At 36.8% G+C, this 22,502-nt stretch overlaps 1 protein-coding gene across 1 annotated transcript; it reads left to right on the forward strand.

Annotated features, from left to right (window-relative positions):
- Window positions 1–2,025: 2,025 nt before the first annotated feature.
- Window positions 2,026–19,624, forward strand: LOC124644214 (C-mannosyltransferase dpy-19). Its single transcript, XM_047183463.1, has 10 exons — window positions 2,026–2,215; window positions 3,186–3,436; window positions 3,792–4,000; window positions 7,306–7,489; window positions 8,134–9,086; window positions 9,598–9,704; window positions 11,557–11,719; window positions 12,466–12,591; window positions 15,371–15,532; window positions 19,269–19,624. Exons 1-10 carry the CDS (start codon window positions 2,125–2,127, stop codon window positions 19,294–19,296), a joined length of 2,274 nt encoding a protein of 757 aa, XP_047039419.1. The 5' UTR covers window positions 2,026–2,124; the 3' UTR covers window positions 19,297–19,624.
- The last annotated feature ends 2,878 nt before the right edge of the window (window positions 19,625–22,502 follow it).

Raw genomic sequence — 22,502 nt, forward strand, 5'->3', positions numbered from 1 at the left:
CAATAATATGATTCAATTCACAGAAAAGGATAAACACGTTTATTTAACACAATAAAATTGTGGAATTCCACATAAACTCCAATCGTAATTGAATCTCAGTCGGATACCAATTGTATGTATGTATGTATGTCGTTGTAAAACTAGCAGGGGCCCGATTCTCCTAATTTTACTTAAGTAAATACAATTCACGTTCGACTCGATTCGACTGATATCCAATCCCGACTCGATTACGATTGAAGCGTATGTGGCATTCTGCTATTGTTTCTTTGAAATAAACGTTTTTATGCTTTTCTGTCATTCAATAATGAATCATTTTGTTTGCAAACGATTTACGATTGCAAAATGATTGTACAGCAAACTACCGTATAGACCAAAATCACCAAAATAGCAGACCAATCGCACACCAATCAAATGTCAATCGAATACGATTGGTCTTTTATTAGTAGCAGAATGCCCGATATGGTTAAAACTGCTATTGCGATCATATTGCGATTCGATTTCTATTCGATTTTGACATTATTAACTTAGGAGAATCGGGCCCCAGAATTGTGCCCCTGGTAAAACAAAGCAATAGCCACCGCAATACATTTTTGGGGAAAACCCGTGATTAAATGCGGTCATCGATATATATGTACTACGTACTAGATAGAACGTTCCGAACAAAAAGCTTACCACACTGAAATGCACTGCAGACTGTGCATAGCAAATCAGATCGATTTTGACACTTGCGTCAGGTGGATGTCTATGAACGACAATTGTAAAATAGAAAAAACATTAAGGTATAAACTTACATAATATTAACTATTCGATAGTCAAGTTAGTAGAATTACACGCTGTTCATGCAATTACAACGATCGTATATCACACTTTTCATTTATAATTCAATTTTACAAATATGCATTAATTTGTTCCCGCCCGCCATCTTAAATTATGGATTAAGAAAATCGTGCAGAAACAGATGTGCCATAAAACTGGCAGTAGGTAAAATATCAATGAAAACAGACTTCACTTTGTCATGGTATGTTCTTACTTTCAAGAAAAAATTATATGACCTTGTATGTATTTCGCTACTGTAAAAACACTACAACATATATCAGCGCGTTTAAATTCGCGAAAATTTGTGATAGCCCTCTTAAGAAAAAAAAAAACATCGTAATTAATTTAAAAAAACCCTAAAAATAAGTTCCTGGTTTTAATATATTACATGATTTTGCATTCATTTAGATATAAATAAACTTTTTGATATATTATATGATTTTGAATTCACTTAGATATAAACTTTTTGAGTAATGAAAAATGTAGGCAAAATACGAGCGAAAATATTATGTCACTTCTGCAATTAACATCAATGAGGATGACTACATGTCACAATACGTCAACAAGATGTCAACAGACGACATAAGCGGGTAAATTATTTGTATGGATGTTCTTGTCTATCGCTAGAATATATGTCAATGAATGCGGTATTCATCTCATAAATTATTTATTTACACAGGCAAGTACATAATCAGCTGTGATTGACAGTAACGTGACTTAGGGATGTCCCAAAACTTACTAAGCTTTCTGCTGTAAATAATTTATTTTTTACAGCAATGAAGCAGTAATAATACTCATGTTCTGAGGTTTTTTGTTTAAATTAAAACATTCGTTTTAATTAAAACCACTATTGTGTAATGTTAAATATACAAATTTCTCAGAAACTTCTAGGGCATGATATGTAACCATTCTGTATGTATGTAAATCTAAATATCGAATTTTCTTGTGGGTCACTTCATTGTTAGAGAATTTGTTGCACCAGTTGCTTCCTTGTGCAAAAAAACACCTGCTATCAGCCTAATTTAAATAACGGATTTCGAGTTTAGTTACAGTTATATAGTTAGAATAATTTCATTCATTTACAACAACCACATTTTTAACAACCAGTAATTGACCTAAACTGAAATCGACTACTCAGTATTCGTTAGTAACTATTGCACTTCACTATAGATTAGCAAACTGTCAAAGTCACTTGACATTTTATCTATTTCTCAGATTTTCGCAGATTGTGTCAAAGGCTCTCGAAAATTGCGAAATATTCTAGGTTTACTAAAGAAATGTAATTAAACTAAGGAATTTTTAAGAAAAATGGAGGAAAATAAAGTGGAAACGAACGCAGAGACCGCAGTGCGTTTTTCTGCTAGGAAAGTGGCAAAGTTTTGTGTCATCACTGTTTTAGGTAAGTTTTTTAGCTTATTCTTATTATTTTTAATATTTATTGGTATGGAAATGAGGCTTCATAATATTTAGCACTTTATGACCAACCTCTGACCTTTCATACTCTTTGCATGTAACTTTACAATCAACTTAAGTATCGATAAGTAAATCTATTTACAAAAGTAGCGTAAGTTAAAAATACAAAGTTAGAACGGAAAATTAATCAAAACTTAATGAAATTGATTGCTACGCTTATTTAATTTTATTGGTATTAAATGTTTGGTGACTTACAACTTTGTTAAGATGAAAATCAAGTAATTCTTAATTGAAATTCTTTTGAAAATGACTGCTGTGGAAATGTTTGGTAGAAATTATGATATGATCATGCTTATAATGCTTGAGGGGGAGGTGGATTGTCTGTCCTTGTCATTAAATTCACTGTCTGTAAATCACAAAACATGTATTTTGGTTGCCACTGCAACAATAACATGTACCTAGCCTTTTCCTAACCATGTTGGGGTCAGCTTCCAGTCTGACCAAATTCAGCTGAGTACCAGTGTTTGACCAAGAGCGACTGCCTATCTGATCTCCTCAACCCAGTTACCCGGGCAGCCGTATACCTCTTGGCAAGACTGGTGTTAGACTTACAGGCTTCTGACTACCCGTAACACGTGCCAAGGATGTTAAATGAACTGAAAACTGAAATCACAAATACCCACCTATTTAGTTTCAATTTGAGTTGGCACATAACTGAGAATAAATAATCATTAAGACTTTTTACACAAATAAAGTAATTGTTATTACTGTATTTACCTATACTAAGTTTTGGCCATAATTTATCTATGCATAAAAAATATAAAATATGTATATTAGAAAGTCAAAGTTAGTTACATTAACACAATAATTTAACTTTATAACACAAGAATTTTAGGTTGGTTCTTTACCTACTAGGACACCACAAGTTTTTTCTTAAATCCGTTAATTCTTTACAGCGATATCCGTCGGCTACATCCACTATCGTTACGTCTCTCAACTGTTCGAGAATGATCGCAACTTCTCGTACCTCTCCGAGTTAGAACGAGAGATGTCTTTCCGTACAGAGATGGGTTTCTACTATTCCTACTATAAAACCGTAGTGGAAGAACGTCCCTTTGTGGCGGGGATATCTAAACTGATGTACGATCGGTTGGTTGAGTATCCAAAAGATGTGAACGCTTTTAATCGGTTCAATATTCATCCCGAGGTGAGTTTTTTTTATTTTGTAATCTTCTAGCTGTTCTGTGTGGTTTCACCCTTGTTTAAAACTGCTTTACACGCCTGGATAAAATGTAGCCTATAAATATATATTATAGGCTTCCTCGATATCACTGGCTGAAAACCAGCACTGGGACTCTGTCTCGTTTCGGGTTGCAGCATTATGCTGAGCGAGGGTGGTATTGCGCGCTTTAAGTCGCATATTTCCCCTTCAATTTGTTTTGCTATTTTGTTTATATTTTCCATGTGTCTTATGTGCACAACATATAACACTGAATTAATTTCACTTCTCCAACATGGGAAAAGGCATATTATATATCTTACCTACCTCTAAAACTTTCCAGGTAATAATGGGAGCCCTATACCGCTACTTCGAGCCCTACCTCAACACTACAAAGTACAGGCAATGTCATATGGTGGACAGGGGCGAAGGCCTAGCGCCCGTAGAGAGCTGTGTGGGACTTGGGCAGCCAATATTCTTCTATTTGGAGGGTATTTGGTGGCTTGCGGGATTAACCGTCACTGCTTTGTTCTTACATGCCACTGCGTTGAGGTAAGACCGCTATATATTTTTTTAATATACCTTTATTTCAGGCAACTAAGGCCCATAAAAATCTATACATATAATAAATCTGCAGAAAAGTAATTTTTGTACATTGAAGAAATTGACAAAAAAAATAGCCAGTATTTTAAAGGATAACTAACAGAACCCATTTCCATCATTTTTGTCATTTTTGTCATTTTTGTCTGTTTGTCTGTTTATCTGTTTGTTTGTTCGGGATTCACGTAAAATCTACGAATTAAATGCAGACAATGCTTATATACAAAAATTCTACGTAACTTGGGGTATTACTTAGTTTTTGTTTCATCGAAATCGATTCACTCTATCAAAAGATATGATTAATTTTGTGAATTCAAGATGTAAAATATTACGACACGCAGTCTATTTGTCAAAACTGTACATTTGAATGTTGTACTTATATTAGTTGATCGGCCTATTATTAATCTTTATACAGAAAATCACACCTTTATAAGTAACTTCGGAAGAAAAAAAAAATTAAAATTTTGTTTAGCCAAGGTTAAAGTAGCTCCATCTGTGGTAAATAAAATACATCAAATTTGTCAAAGGGGCGAGGTGGTAAATGACAATATTACCATACATTCTTTATAGAGGATTATTATTTCAACAGATGGAGTTGTGTATTTTCCGTAATTCACCATATTTTAACACGTAGTGTAATTTTTCGATAGACATTTCAATAGTGTTTGTCAGTGTGCCACATCAAAATCCAACTATAATTATTACCTTGATGAAAAGAAAATTAATAGTTCTCAGCCAAATTTAAAACGGTGCCATCTTAATTATTTTTTTAACATTATGTCAAAAATGTTGACTTTAGTGGAACTATTAATTATCATTTAAAGTTACAGATGGAGTTCATATCAGGATTTTTTCATAAACATAGTTTAACTTATCTTCCACTAATGTGGTGGCCTTAAAACAAATAACTTTGAGTGAGTAGTATTAAGTAGACCTTAATTATTTTTTCTGATGCAAAATATGTAAACTTAATCCTAGAAGAAATGAGGATCTATCTCTCGCGCTGCTAAGCGTGAGGTAGAAGCCCAGATACAAAGAGCAGATAAGAAATGGGAGCTTTCTCTATTTAATACCATACACACGTAAAATGCTTTATGCGTCTGAAAACGTACAAATTACGCGCCGCATACCAGAGACAAGTTTACTTTCAACTTCTGATCGCAAATACACTGTTCACGATTACGAACAGTCTCAGTAAGAGCCGAGCCAAGTCTAAAAAAACACCTTTTATATAAAACTACGTTTGATGTCATTTAATCACAAAGACAGAATTGTTCTCTGTTGCAAATCCTATCCACCTATATCCTATCCTAATCCAGAATGCATTGCAGGTGTGCATTGCACAAAAACCAATGGTATCCTATTCGAGAAGTCAAAAGAGTTGACCTGCCAACGTCAGCTTCTGCGCTAAGCAAGTGTTCTTCATAGTACCATCAAAATACATTCATCGTTGAATGAGGTGAATAAATTTTCAGAAACCACAATAACAGTAGGAGCCAAAGCGTATTATCGCTTCATAGAGCTCTGATTGGCTCCAGGTGACCAAGTCAGGTCTGATTTATTCGTTCATCAGATCTTTGAAAGTGTTTCGGTGGATACTTACTGTCGTCCTGTTTACGTGTGACACAAAATATGGTATATAAACGTCCTCCGCAAGAGCGAAATTTTCCCGGTGTGCGGTAGTGACGCACAGTATACATCACTTATGTTTCTTTTGATTTGCTGGCTCCACCAAGAAATGACAAATTGCGAGCGTACATTCTGAAAATCTTGGCAAAACTGCAGGTTTCAAGTACGAACACATGAAGTGGACTCTCACAGATACGTACATTTTGCCTATTCGTGAACTAATGCAAACATTTCGGTGGAGTCCCGGCTTAGGCCACCACATTAGGCGTGCGCGATCCTCGGGCGTGTGAGTAGCGCGGGCGCCGCGCGTGCGTCGCGAGCGCGTTGCGTGAGCGTCGCGTTTTGCTGCCCTGCGGCATTTGCAGCGCGCCTCGCGCCGCGCGCACGCGCCGCTCTCCTTGACGTTTAACTGCTAAGGCGTTTAGCGGGCGGCGGGGATAGCGGGCGAAGGGGTCAGAACGCAACTCGAGCGCCGCGTGCTCGCCGCGAGCGCGTCGCTTGCACTCTTCACACATGCCGCAGGGCAGCAAAACGAGACGTTCACGCAGCGCGCTCGCGACTCCCGCGCTACTCACACGCCCGAGGATCGCGCACGCCTGATGTGGGGTCAGCCTTACCATAGTGAGTAAGTGAAACTATCCTACCCTATGCACCTGCTGATGATGATGACTCATTTTATCATCCATCCAGCTATTCCCCAACTATGTTGGTGTTGGCTTCCAGTCACCGAATCTGTTTGAGTACCAATATTTTGCTTGGAGCGACTACCTATCTACCTATCTTCAATCCAGTCAACTACACAAGACGATATCCATGGTAAGACTGACAGACTTTCTGGCTTCTGATTAGTCGCAGCAGCTGCAGAAAATGTACAAATGACAGCTTTGTCAGACTTAAAGCATATAGACATAGATTATAGCTGTTTCCTGTGAAAATTACTTACGCACCATACGTAATAATTTTCCAAATTGGCTGACTAGATCCAGAGATATTCACAACGTCACAAACTTTACTTCTTTTGTTTAGATAAATGGTCACATCCACAACACAACCTTGATCAGTGAATCTATGCGACTGCTAAGTGCTAATCCTAATTATACTGTCACGTGAAAGAATGCACCTACGGGATAAGTAGTATTTTGACTATTATATTGCCCACGCAGACGAAGTTGCGGGCAACAGCTAGTACAAATTAAAAATACGTATAAAGCAGTATATAAAATTATCGCAATTAAAACAATGCTATGCTATAATGTTAAACTTAAATTTCGATAAATATGTACATAATAAATAAATAAAACTAATAATGATTATGTTTGCTCACCCTAACGTCTCGCTGGATAAAAAGTAAAGTTAATGCTCAGACAGTCTATTGGGTATACATACATGGGTGCTAAATTTCATTGCAATGCCATTCAGTTATTATACATTGTTGAAAGGTCCTTCTAGGAGTTAGAAGAACTGTGTGTTGCTAGGGAGTTTGTTGCGCCACTTCTTCCCAGCAAAAACACGTAGGGTGGGCGTTTTAGGGGCCGTCTTTTGTAAATTTTTGACGTTCAGAAATGCTGTCTTGCAGCCAAGTTTGAATAAATTATTATGATTTTGATTTTAAAGTGTATATGTTTCAGTGAAAGCATACTAGGCGGGCTTTTGGCCGTAGCATCATACTTCGCAAACCACGCGGAATGTACCCGCGTGCAATGGGCTCCCAACCAGCGAGAGAACTTCGCAGCACCACTCCTGCTGCTGCAGACCTGGCTCGTCTCCATGCAGCTCAGGGACAGCCACAGGAGGACCACCTTCCAGTTGCAGGTCAGTTGCTTGGAACCTTAAGTAACATGAAACATCAAGTCTCTTATTGTTTGGTCTCATCATCTCCCGAGCCTTTTCCCAACTATGTTGGGGTCGGCTTCCAGTCTAACAGGATGCTGCTGAGTACCAGTATTTTACAAGGAGCGACTGCCTATCTGTCCTCCTCAACCCAGTTACCCGAGCAACCCAATACCCCTTGGTTACACTGGCATGCCTCATTATGGAATTTGAAAGTTCACCTTATCTATACTAATATTATAAAGCTGAAGAGTTTGTTTGTTTGTTTGTTTGAACGCGCTAATCTCAGGAACTACTGGTCCGATTTGAGAATTTCTTTCAGTGTTAGATAGCCCCGATTAGATAGTTATTTTTATCCCGGTACGGGAAGTAGTTCCCACGGGATGCGGGTGAAACCGCTGGCAGAAGCTAGTGTATGTATAAAGTCATTAATTTGAAAAGTTTTTAGTTACATATTTTGTTCGTACACAGATGTTGAATTATGTCCGTGAAAACTTACATAACTTGCAAACATTTTTTTATTTTTATTATTGCATTACATATAGTGAACTTATTTAAAACCTTATACCGTATATATAAGGACGACAATTAAAACCAAAAACTAAACTCTATTTTTCTCTTTCCAGGTCTCAATATTCATCCTGAACTGTCTATGCCTACTATTCTGGCAATTCAGTCAATTTATATTTCTCACTCAGACCGCCATATTTTTTGTAATGGAACAATTTCGCGTCATAGACGTCAAAGCCCTTTGTATATTCTTACATTCTCACTTCTGCGGTTTACACATGGCAATACTTTTGTTACAAGGCAATGATATGCTAAAATCGTCCTTATATGCTTCGTTTTTCGTCATAGTGTCGGCTTACAGTTTGTTTTTTAGTTCTTTACGCATTAAGGTTCAAAATCGCGTGGATTTGTTCGTCGAGTTGTGGTTGATATGCCTAAGGATAGCTATAGTAATTTTCGCTGCTTTTTACCTAAAGAAGTTGATAAGTAATTTCTTAGAGGTGCAAGAGGATTCTCACGTATGGGATATATTGTTATCGAAATTTTCAAATTATAAATCTTTTCATACTTTGATTTATACATGTAGCGACGTTTTTGACTTTCTGCCGTTTAGCACTATAAAAAAACTTTTCAAATCGTTTTTGATACCTTTTGTGATTCTAAGCGTTCTGAACGTTTGTAATCGATGGATTTCTGACGCGGCGACTGAGTGTAGAAAAGAGATAGACGATCTAACGCCTACCATAGAGAAGGACGGAGAGATTTCTGACGAATCAGACTCGGGGATCGAGAATTCTGACACGAAACTGCGCAAAAGAAAAAACGTTACAGATTTGGACCTTATCGATAAGGAAATAAAGACTAAATTGGATTGTAAGAGTAATATTGAAAATGCTGATGTTGTGATCATGTTTTTAAAACATTTGAAAGCGGAACCAGCTATATTCTATAACATATCACAGACTGTTGTCTATGGTGTCATGGCGGTCTTAGTGATGAGACTTAAAATGCTTTTTACGACGCAACTGTGTGTGTTGTCTGCGATCATGATGAATTCTAATTATTATGCGTGAGTATTTTGATATTTTTTTTGTTTTTGATTTTTAAGTCACTTTTCAACTATAATATTGATATTCATAAAAATTGGTCAGAATAAAATAAATGTTAATAGTAATATGGATATTCCTGTAATTTTTTTATGTGGTGCCTCATGCCATTCTTACGTTGCGCGTACAGTAGTTTAAATTATGTAAAAGTAATTAACTTTTTCATTTAACATTTTGTCTTCTCTTCAATTAATTGGGATTTGAGACATATCCACTTCCTGCCGGGGCTGTAGGATTGTTCGCGCGAGTTACCGCGGCGCTGGTACATAAAGGGCTTAAGAAGGAACATGGCGGGTTTTAGTCAGTAAGAGTCTGACACTCCCTCACGCTGCACCCACTTCGGGAGATTTCATGGTTTTTATTTTGGTTTTTTAAATATCCACTTAAAAAACCTATTCTTTCTCTCAAGTTTCCTCAGTAGGCTATATAAAAAAAAAAACAGCTAGCTATATAAAGACTCTATTTATGTTCCAGCCTCCCGAAGAAATATAAGCGGTACTTACCATTCTTCTGGGCGGTTTGCATGTCGCCTCTAGTGCAGGATCTGTTCCACAGCGTCTCACAAGAGATGTCACATATTGGTAAGTAGAACAATTGTTTATTATTTGTTTACTATCTTACATTAGACTTATTTTCGTGTTTATTTTTATTTTATTTTATTCAAAAGGAACTCCAAAGGATACACCTTACATGCATAATTATAAAAAAGTTATTTATAGATTTGTGCTCCTTCAGTTACAGGAGAACACATCATGCATACATCATCTTCAAAGTTAAAATTAAAGAAAGTTAAACAATATTAAATTAAACAACACATGAATTTACAAATTAAATTAAACATTTGAAATTAAAAATTAAATTAAATAGTAAATTAAACATTAAAGAGAAACATTAAAAAAAAAATTAAACATTAAAATAATAAAATATTCTAAAACACAAATAATACAATGAAAAAGGTAACAATTAATAGGATAACTATAGAGATCAATAAAATTAAAATTATTAACAATATTTGGTGAATATGTGTGACCTGTCGATACGTCAACATAAAGCAGGGTCTGAAAATCGTGCCCGAATTAAACGTTTGAATTTAGCAAGATTGTTAGAAAAGATGTCTATGTCTATGTTCTTGGAATGAGTTCACAAAAACTACATTGTATGTACTGTGTTATACATATTAATAGATGATAGAGGAGTTAAGTTACCACGCTACCGCCTTGGGATATTCCTGTAATGATAGCTGTGTTTGTGAATCCAAACTAATATTATAAATGCGAAAGTAACTCTGTCTGTCTGTCTGTCTTTCTGTCTGTCTTTTCTTCACGCCTAAACTACTGAACCGATTTGTGTGAAATTTGGTACAGACATAGTTTGAAACTTGAGAAAGGACATAGGATAGTTTTTATTACAAAAAATAAAAATAAAAAATACAATTTATTACGGACATACAGTGCCATCTATTGGTCAAATGTCGAGCTAATTATGAATTATGAATTAATAGTTCCTATGCTCCGTAGATAGATGGCGTTAATCGCGCAATGGTGTCATTACACGTGTTCGGTTCATGTTATTGTTTTAATTCATCGGAAAATCCATCAGAAAAATGTAAATAAACAGTAAAAAGGTGTAAAAAAATTAATATTAATATAATAAAAGTTTTACTACAAAGAAAATGCTCTAACGGAGTATAGATAATTCTATTAGTACTACGCGCAATGGTGTCGATCGTTACACGAGTTCGGTTCATGTTGTTTTAATTTGGTACAGACATAGTTTGGAACTCGAGAAAGGACATAGGATAGTTTTTATCCCAAAAATCCTGCGGGAGCGGGAACTTCTCAAAAATCCCGCGAGATCGGGAACTATGTGGGTAAAACCAAAAATCTGCCGGAAGTCACAATTCCACGCGAACGAAGTCGCGGGCAAAAGCTAGTAAATAAATAAATAAAAAAAATAGTACACGTCGTCTCCCGAGCTTTTTCCCAACTATGTTGGGGTCGGCTTCCAGTCTAACCGTATGCAGCTGAGTACCTAGCTTTACAAGGAGCGACTGCCTATCTGACCTACTGAAGCCGTTTAACCTACAGTTTAACGTGCCCTCCGAAACACAGTCATTAGTGTCCAAGATACAATAAGAAAGTACATACAAACTTAGAAAATTTGCATTGGTAGTTGGTACTTGTCCGACCTAGAAGCGAACCCACGCACTCATATTTGAGAGGTTAGTTTTTTAACCACTAGCTAGGCTACCACAACTGTTTTGTCACCCTGTTGTGTGAAGGAAGTGTTTGTAATTAATAACATAGGCTATATTTTGTCCCGGATCGGTAAGGAATTCCCCAAAGGTGCGGGTGAAACCGCGGAAAACAGCTAGTATTCACACACTATTTTTGTATATTGCTAGAGTTAAATATTTTTACTATATTATTTCAGGCGAATTCAGTGACATTAGCCAAGAACAGTTGATGGAGTGGATCCGAACCGAAACCCCAGCAGGAGCTGCCTTCGCAGGCTCCATGCCCATCCTAGCTACCATACTCCTCGTCACCCGCAGGCCTATAGTGGCACACCCGCACTACGAGCACCTGGACGCCAGGTAACTATCCGGCTAGCCCCTTCCTTTATTATTAATATTTTGCCTCTTCCTAGCAAAAATAAGAAAAACATAGGAAGTGGTGAAGGGCTTGACTTTTCTCGAGAGGCTTTCCTTCGCCTTCAATCAGCCATTAGTCTCCAAGATATACTTAGAAAGTACATACAAACTTAGAACAGATGCCCGACCAAAGTTAAAGTCTAACCATTTATTTCATTTAGGCCTTAACAAGCACTCATGAATGTCAAAAATATAACTTAGTTTGATTCTAGTTGCCCATTCCAAAAGTAGCTTCCTATGGAGAAGAACGGGCAAGAAACTCCATGGTTACTCTTTCAAAAAATAATCGGTACTACAGTTTGTATGTACCTATTGATACATACAACAACAACTTGTGAAGATCGTGTTGAATCACAAACAAAGAAATATGAAAATAAAATAGAATCGAACCCACACTCATACTCGAAACGTTGGTTTTTTACCCATTATTCCCAGCAAAGACGGATAGGCAGTGGAGAAGGACGGGCGTTTTTGGGGCTTCTTTTAATTACCTTCAAAAAGCCTACTTTGAATAAATGACCTTTTATCTTTTTATTTTTACGTACAAACTTAGAAAAGTTGCATTGGTACTTGCCGGACCCTCTCATACTCGAGAGGTTGCTTTACCTACTAGGCCACTATGACTATGCGTATGTATATTTACTTACTTTTCAGACTGCTTTAAATAAATGACCTTTTGATTGTTACAGGCAGCGAGCGTATGCGGTACACAAAGTCTACGGCAGGTTTACTTCCCACGAGTTGTACCAGGAGCTGACGAAACTACAGGCTACCTATCTCGTCATAGAGAATAGATATTGCTACGGAAGGAGCACGTAAGTATTTATTTATTTAATCATTTATGTACACACACGAAGAAGTAGAAGTAACATGAAATAGTACAAAGAGTACTCTTCCAGCCGACCCGCAGTAGGAGAGTTAGAAAATAGAGATGTAGACAGACTGTGTACTACTTTACACGCATCTTTGTGGGAAGTACTTTGTCTTTATTAACCACTGACTTCAAAAAAGGAGGTTCTCAGTTTGTATTATTGATTGGCTGAAACGATTTTGATGCGATTTTCATTAAAGTATTTGTCAGACTTAGATATAGACAAAAAACTATGACAAATGTGGTAGGTACATTAATTTATTTTTTTTTACCAAGTTTTTAATAAATAAATAAAAATTTATATCAAAGTTTACCTTTAGTTAAGTGCCGTACACCAACAAACAGTCCCGATAAACCTATATGATAATTTCATCATCATCCTCCGAGCCTTTTTCCCAATCATGTTGGGGTCGGCTTCCAGTCTAACCGGATTCAGCTGAGTACCAGTGCTTTACTAGTCGCAATATCTTTAAGTCGCGCTTACGATGGTGCCAGAATAATAGTGACCGAATTAAAATGGATATGTTGGCATCGCTTCATTCTAAGGGCGATTTCCGCGGTTTTTGGAAGTCCACAGATAAACTCTATAGTAGGCCGGGCCTGCCGGTGAGTGTCGGTGGCGTTGCTGATGTCACGGGGATTGCCGAATTATTCAGGCAGCATTTCGCTGTTTCGTCGCCATTGGGACCGTCACAGTTTTCAGGCAGTTCTGGTTGTAGTGGTCAGGAGTGCAGTGTTCGGTTTACGGCAAAGGATGTAAGACATGTCATTATGTCTATGTCAAGAGGCAAGTCTCCTGGCCACGATGACCTGAGTATTGAACATCTTAAGCATGCCAGTCCTCATCTGCCCAGAGTCTTAGCATTGTTATTCTCCTTGTGTATAGGACATGCGTATCTACCTGAACAGATGATGAGGACGGTGGTGGTACCAATCATAAAGAATAAAACCGGTGATGTTAGCGATAGGAATAATTATAGGCCTATATCTTTGGCGACGGTTATTTCAAAGGTGCTTGATAGTTTGCTTAACACTCAGCTGGATAATCATTTAAAAATTCATGATAACCAGTTCGGTTTCAAAGCAGGATTATCTACAGAAACAGCAATATTGTGTTTGAAGCAAACTGTCAAGTACTACACTGATAGAAATACACCTGTCTTTGCTTGTTTCCTCGACTTATCGAAGGCATTTGACCTGGTTTGTTATGATCTACTGTGGCAAAAACTGAAGCAGTCGTCAGTGCCAGACGGTCTTATCCGTATATTTCAATACTGGTACAACAATCAGGTCAATGTTGTTCGGTGGTCGGGGGCCTACTCAGCTCCTTACAGGTTGGAGTGCGGCGTGAGGCAAGGGGGGTTGACCTCACCTAAGCTCTTCAACCTGTACGTTAATGAGTTGATAGAGACGCTCAGCAGCACGCATGTCGGTTGCCATGTTGGGGATGTGTGCTTGAATAATATCAGCTACGCTGACGACATGGTCCTGCTGAGCGCCTCTGTTTGTGGGTTGTCGAGGCTGATTGGCATTTGTGAAAAATATGCTAAGGAACATGGTTTGCTGTATAACGTCAGTAAAAGTGAGTGCATGGTCTTTCGGGCCAAGAGGTGTCCAGATTACTTAGCAGCAATTAAGCTCAATGGAGTCCTACTTAAGAAAGTTGATACTTTTAAATACCTGGGGCATATATTAACCTCTGACCTGAAAGACGGTGCAGATATTGAAAGGGAGCGTAGGGCGCTGTCTGTTCGTGCGAATATGATAGCCCGCAGATTTGCTCGGTGTACAAGGGACGTCAAAATAACCTTATTTAGAGCGTTTTGTACGTCCTTTTATACTGGCAGTCTGTGGATGGATTATACGCAGAAGCAGTACAGCGCTCTACGTGTCCAATACAATAACGCATTTAGGGTGCTCTTGGGGCTGCCTCGCTTCTGTAGCGCGTCAGGGATGTTTGCCGAGGCGCGTGTTGATTGTTTCCACACTATAATGCGCAAAAGGTGCACGTCCCTGGTGCGCAGGGTGCGAGGCAGCCGCAATAGTATTCTGAGAGCTTTTTCTGACCGATTTGACTGTCAGTACGTGAACCATTGCTGTATGGTTCATCTGCTGAATAATGTAAAAATATTATTTTAATAAATGTGAGAAATTTAAATGTAATTATTGTAATGTAACTGTATGTATTGTGATGAATTATTATTGATTATTGATTTTTATTATGATAAGTTTAATTCATTCATTTGTATTGTTTGTAATTTATATGGGTGTAAAGGCCTGAAATAAATGATTTATTATTATTATTATATTTACAAGAAGCGACTGCCTATCTGACCTCCTCAACCCAGTTACCCGGGCAACCCGATACCCCTTGGTTAGACTGGTGTCAGACTTACTGGCTTCTGACTACCCGTAACGACTGCCAAGGATGTTCAATGACAGCCGGGACCTACAGTTTAACGTGCCATCCGAAACACAGCCAATGGTGTCTAAGATATACTTAGAAAGTACATACAGACTTAGAAAAGTTGCATTGGTACTTGCCTGACCTGGGATCGAACCCGCGCCCTCATACTTGAGAGATTGGTCCTTTACCCACTAGGCCACCACGACTTTTACCTATACACCTATATGATAATTTATAGTTACGTAAACAGTCTTGATAAGACTTTTCAAATATCTATTAGCCCTACTCTAATGCAGTTTGGCTTTTCTCTCCCCAGTACGGGGTGTTCATTCCGCGACATCTGGGACGTGGAAGCCCCCTGGCTAGTCGGCCGCGCGGCGCTGTGCCACACGCTACTTTCGGAGCCTGTAGAACACTTCTACCCGGTCTTCCGGAACGAGCAGTATGCAGTGTTCAATGTTCATGACTATAGTGTTCGGTAAGTTTATTCTGTTCATATATTTACCTACTCACTCACTCACACCAGCTCATTCGCTCACTCATTCACTCTCTTACACCCACCCACTCACTCATTCGCCCACCAACACTCATTAATCCACCCATCCACTCACTCACCCACTCACTCTCTCACTCACTCACACCATTCACTCACCCACAAATTCACTCACTCACTCACACACCGACACACAAATACAATCACATTAGGTATAAACATAGTAGCCCCCTGGCTAGTCGGTCGCGCGGCGCTGTGCCACACGCTGCTGTCGGAGCCCGTCGAACACTTCTTCCCGCTCTTCCGGAACGAGCAGTACGCAGTCTTCAATGTGCATGATTATAGCGTTCGGTGAGCAAAGTGCTTTATATAAAACAATTCTCACAAGTCACTCATTCACGCACTCACACAGTCATGCACTCATTTAACCAAACCACACATGTTGTTATAGAGACACATGTAGATTATACAGGAATGAATTTTAAGCAGTGCACAAAATAAACATCTTTCACTATCAATAATTATTATTTTTTGTACTAAAACATAACAAAATAAAAATATACGTATCTATAAAACTTATTTAACTATAAGTTGACAAAGTTTGCGCACTGGATAAAATTATTTCCTCTAATAATAGTATATATGGCCCCCAAATTAGGTATGAAGAAAGTTGAAAACATTGATCTTGTGGGTTGAATCTATAACAAACTACATATATTTCTAAAATTACTAGTTTTAAGATTAAAAGAAATCTCAATTTTCAGTCATGAAATTAGAAAGCGTTAAAAATTAAAAGAGAAAAAAAAGTAGTAAAAGAGAGAAACCCACTTTTAAGAAGAAAGTATATCAATAAATTATTTGCATTGAAAATGTGATTTGATTTATGCTCATTTTAATATTATTTTAATCTCAATCCTGATGATGCCATAAAAAAGCAAGTAAAGGGGAAAGTAAGGCATTTAAAATTTATTAAAAGAATCATGTAGGTTTGCTGCTCGGAACCACTGAACAAAATCGACTTACAAGTGACACAAAGCTTCAAGAGAAAATACCTTTACGCTTTTGATTCGAACAAAATCCTTCACTTGCTTGGGATTTAAAATCTGCACTCGCAGCAAACAATTTTGCTGACTTGTAACACAGATAAAAATTGTTGCTTTGCTGAAAAATTATTACACCATTGGGAAACTAGGCTGTCCTGAGTAGCACAGGCTATATTTTATCCTGGTAGGTAAGGGCAGTAGTTCCTATGCGACGCGGGTGAAACTGCTAGAACCAGTTACAATAAACAATATCGGCCCGTGGTAAGTGCTTCGTTACATACAGTCATGGACACATAATTAAAGACACCCCCGACTCGAAGTGAAATAAATAGTTATGGTACTGAGATGAGCTTAAGCACGGTATAAAATGTAATGTAATTATTATTAAAACAAATATTACATTGTGTTCTTTAAATTAAGGACAAAAAATATTTACTGTCTTTAATACTTTAGATAAAACGCTTTATGGGAACTGAACACTAACTTTTGTAGCGGATACTTGGCTGGTCAGCTAATTAAAGACAGCAAATGCTTAGTTAAGAAAAAAAATGGAAGATATATAAAAAGTCGCCATACCTTTTTTTAAGTGAGTAAAATATTTATGAGAACTCAAATTAGGTAATAATTTTGGTTCCCTTCATTAACATTTTTCATTTTAGTCCAATCAATACGACTAAAACAAAATTTCTGGTAAGTAAAATGTTTTAGGCTTTTTTAAATATAGTCTTATCTTGCGGATTCATTCATACCACTTGAACTGTAATAAGAACATGGTTATAAAATTATTATTAAAGATGCCTTGTTAATGCCCTAAAAAGTCGAGGTTTGAGAACAACTGAAACGTCCGCCGTCAAGGAAAACTTATCCGCATTAACAGACTTCACGGTGGTGTTATAACGAAAATAGAGAACCATTAATATTATTGGGTACTGTTTTTTCGGAGTCATTTGATGCTAAAGGACGAAAATTGTGTCTGCAGAACTTTAGGATAACAGCCGGGTCGTGAAAACCTGTAGTGCAAAGTGTTTCGGAAGATGTTACTTTTGGAAAAGCACCGCACGTCCATACTGTAGTTGGCGTTTTCTAGCAAAGGTGAAAGTTGCTCTGAACAAGTATTGAAAAATGATTTTTTTATCTGATAAAACAAAGGGATTTGAAGAATTCTAAAAAAATAATTGATTTTAGTCACTTCCAAAACATGTGATGTAACCAAAGTATACCAAGAAAGTTCTCAAACATAGGAGGCAAAAATGTTATAGTGTGGGGCTGCTCGCCACTGTTTAGTGAAAGACCCTTCAGAAAGGTATTATTAAAAATAGGCGAATTCAAATACTATAATATTTCATAAACAAGCATATCGTTATAAGCTAAGCATAATTTACCGGTCATTAGGACTTTCCAAATTAGAAAAGCTCTGAAAAACACTGCAAGTGTAGTAAAAATGACTCCTTAATCGGGCAACTTATGGCGGCTTTGGTTTGGCCTATTGCAAATCCAATGAAACAAGAACTGGAAATAGGCGAAAAATGCCATGGCAATAAGTCGTACATGGAATATCGATAAATTTCACACAGATTTCAATTAAACATGGAAGAAAATTCCCTTAGCGACTTCTACAAAACTGACCGCTTGCTCGTTCAGGGATGTACGATGATACTGTTATTGAGGTAAAAGGAAATAAACCAAATATAAAAACATATTGGAATGTTTAATTATAGTGTAGGGAATGTTGTTGTAGAAAGGTAACTCCTATTTCTCGTACTCCTATTTCTTCCTCTGAGCAAATGGAGTGTCTTTAATTAGATGACCAGGCTTCGTTATGGATCATACCGCCCGGGATTCGGATAAAGCGAAAAAAAACTAGGGGCGGGGGATTATTAAATATAGTCATGTTTTAAAAGTTCCCGCGGCAATGTAAAAAAAGAAATACAGATGAAATTCCCCGGTAAGTTAAGATTCCAACAGTGTCTTTAATTACGTGTCCATGACTGTATACAACATGTAACTTAATTAACGCACATCCTGAAATCAGTTTGTTCAGAATCGTTTACTGAATCGATTTATATAATTTTTAATATAGGTAATTTTTTATCCCAAAAATAATTAAAACTACGGAAATTATTGTCATATTAACCCTGTACAGTCAAAACAAATTCAAATAGACCGTAACTCAAAGTAATAAGACTTCGTGTATTGTCGGCTTTTTCCGTAGTTTCGTTATGTTGTGTCGAGTCGAGCGGCGCGCGGCGCGATATTTGCGTGCGTAGTAGTATGACCAAAAAGTTCTCCAAGAATTGGTACAACTACTTTGGTAAATAACAATGCATATACATGTTAAATTAAAAATTCAGTGTATGTATTATGATTATAACATAATATTCTAATTGGGGTGTTTGAGGGTGTGCGTTAATTACGTTACATGTTGTATAAAGTCGATCATTTTGTTACCACAAATGTGATAAATGAAGAACCGCTTGACCCGTTTTGTGCAAACTTCACATACACCATCTACTAAATGGTCCGAACAAAGCCTAAATATTTGGTTTGGATAAGTGAATTCGTTCTTGGGTTATCCCATATTATTATCAATGAACATATAACTTGTTACAAGTATTTACTGTCCTGTCTATTATATTTCTGTTTATCTATACTTATACACACATATTTTCTCTTCACAGCTATATGCCGCGTAGCTTCGACACTTGACACTCGGCCGAAACTCGGACACACTCCAATGAGACTGACCGACACAGTTCACTGTCAAGTGAACAAACCACTTGTAACACTAGATAAGGTATTTTACTGTTATTTTTAACCGACTTCAAAAAAAGGAGTTCACCTGTATATATTTGGTTGAACCGAATTTTGATGCTGTTTTGCCAGATTTAACAAGAAATTTTAAGTTAGTATTAAAGTAGGTTTCCTTTTTTTTTCTTGTAAAAAGTTTTGGTCACTTTCTATGTACTTATGTAAGGTTTTTTTGTTGTTAAATTAATATAGTGTCGATCAAAAAAGAGATTTCTTGAGATAATAGCCCATTTTTTAGTAAGATAATAAGCTTTTAGAAAACAAAATACTAAAGTCTTTATTTTATTGTATTCCTATATATTTTGAATAGAAATCAATTACTTTTAATCTTTTATGAGTAAACAGCAAAATACCTTATTTACTCGTATATTACCTCGAAGTTGGCTGTCTATCGTTAGATTGCCAAACTTATGCCACGATTTTATTCTAGTTAATAGTTAATATTATTACAATGGCGTGCATAACCAAATTGGTATTCCCTTAACGGAAACATATTTTTAAATTGAAAAATTATAAGTTTTTGTAGTAATACAAAAACTTACACATCTGTTGAAGAGTTGTCTAAAAAAAGTGTGGCTGCAAAAAGGACCTATTTCAAAATCATAGTCAGACTTTTTTAGACAAGCGTTCAACAAACGTTTAAAAGTTTTTGTGGTATAAATAAATAAGCCTCTTATTTCTCGCTTTTACAAAGTTTTTAGTTATTAACCTATGTGAATAATTAAGAAACAGATAAAAAAATATAAATGTAAGTATTATATGTAACATAGTTTAGTCCGCAAGAACCCCTGATTGGGTATAGGCCTCCTCCAAAGATGCGCATGCGTCTCTATCTTGGGCTATGTCTCTCCAGTTTGGACCAGCTGTCCTTCTGATGTCATCTTCCCATCTGATTAGTGGTCTACCTCGGCTTGTTTTCCCCGTTGGGCCGTTCCACGAAGTTACTTTCGCAGTCCATCTTTGGTCTGTGCATCTTGCGACATGACCGGCCCATTTCCATTTTTGTTTTAGTGCAAACGGTACGGCGTCGATCGCTTTGGCGGTTTTTCTTATCTTTTTGTCTTACCTTATCTATCTTCCGTATGTTATAGTTCGGCCATTCAGAGAATGCGTTCCTGACACGTCGCGATTGAACTGACGACGTAACTTTGCAATGGCGTTGCAGTTACGATAAAAATATTTTTGCTGGTTGTTTACCGTTTTAACAATTGAGGAGCATTAAAACAACATTATTATATCAATAATCAATGAATGTTATAATTTTGTGCCAAACTGAGTGTCAAATAACTTGGTAAACAATATTTTTCTAAATCTATACTGCGCTATTACAAGGTTATGTCAGCGGTTTATATTTTGTAGTGCTGTGCTAAAAATAACAGGCAAGTATCGTAATCTGTTCTTATACAGTTATAATATAAAATAATACGTTTTGATTTTCTTTTTAAGAATTGGAAAATAATGGACTATAAGACTTAATTATAACGTTTATGAAATATAAAAATAAAACTATGACCAAACCGCATTTTTATACTTAGATTAAAAATGGTAACCCCAAATGGCGTTATGGGCCGCCATTTTGTGACGCTAAAACAGTCGTCCGTTGTCGTTTCGTGCGCATAGACCACGTTTTTCAAGTGTTTTCGATCTGTTTTTATTTGATTACCCGGCTTTTGTTAGACCGAGATATCAGGATTGATTCTGTTATTGATAATAATATAATTATACATGTAGGCGAAGATGATGATGAAGACACCACCTCCTCAAGCAAATCGGAGTCTGATTAATATTCTGTTCGCACATTCAATTCAATGTACTTGTAACAAAGAATAAATAAAACAATTTTATTATATGAATATTACCTTTTTTTGGTTTCCACTTAAATAACTAAAATATAAAACAAATGATTCCGCCAATTTAAAACGAAAATAATCTTAAAATAATGCGGCGGTTCATTTTGAAGGAACGGTAACGAACTCAGTGTTATGTTGTGCCCATCACTAGTCGTGACTAACTGATAGGTGTCAGGAACGCATTCTCTGAACGGCCGAAGTATAAGCATGCTCCTCTCTAGCCCCCTTTGACAGGTTCTAATTTTATTTATGGCTTTAGAAGACAACTTCCACGTCTGACATCCGTACGTTAGGCATGGCAAGAGACTTGAATTCATAACTTTTGTTTTGATGTCTGTCGGCATATTCATCATCATCATCATTATCTCAGCCATAGGACGTCCACTGCTGAACATAGGGTTCCCCCTTTGATCTCCACAGATACCTGTTGTAAGCGACCTGCATCCTCTTGAAAATTTCTTTTTGACTCCAATATTTATTCCATGTTGATTTTACTCATCTTTCTATTTCTAGTATGTCGTTGTTTTTGTCAAAACTTAACATTTTTGTGGTACGCCGGTAAATGTTTGGCTCGCCACTGTAAAACCCATATGTTAAGACTTTAAATATTTAAATGAATTGATGTAAATTTTATAAGTAAACGTTAAATTAATTACTCAACATAAGTTGCACTAGTTAACTATAACGATAACCGAAACATTTTCAGTTCTCAAATCGGCGATTTCAAAATCAAGAAATAAAAAAACAAAATCAAAAATCGTTTATTCAAACTTGGCTGCAAAACAGCACTTTTCAAACGTCAGAAATTTACAAAAGACAGCCCCCAAAACGCCCACCCCTCACCACTTGCTATGTGTTTTTACTGGGAAGAAGGAGTGGCGCAACAAACTCCCCAGCAACACATGTCTGTCTGTAGGTTAGAAGAACCTTTCAACAATGTTTTATATATTTTGACCAATGGGCGGCAAGTATACGGCTTCTTATAGTTTGGTTATCGTTATAGTTAAATGGTGCATCTGAGTCTTAATATTATATGTTAACTATTGTTTTCTTATACTGAACATTCTTTGAACCAGTATTTTTTAGTTTATCTTGTCTTAGAATATTGCTTAATTTTATTGTTATTTTTTCTGTTATGGTAACTGGCACACTGCAGACTAAACAGTCGGCAATTTTTTTTTTAAGGAAATCTTGATTCCATTCAAAGTTTTCAGTAGGTCTGATACCGGCTAAATACCTGATCTTTGTAATGTG

The sequence above is a fragment of the Helicoverpa zea genome, chromosome 29 (genome assembly GCF_022581195.2).
Source record: "Helicoverpa zea isolate HzStark_Cry1AcR chromosome 29, ilHelZeax1.1, whole genome shotgun sequence".
Taxonomy (NCBI): Eukaryota; Metazoa; Arthropoda; class Insecta; order Lepidoptera; family Noctuidae; genus Helicoverpa; species Helicoverpa zea.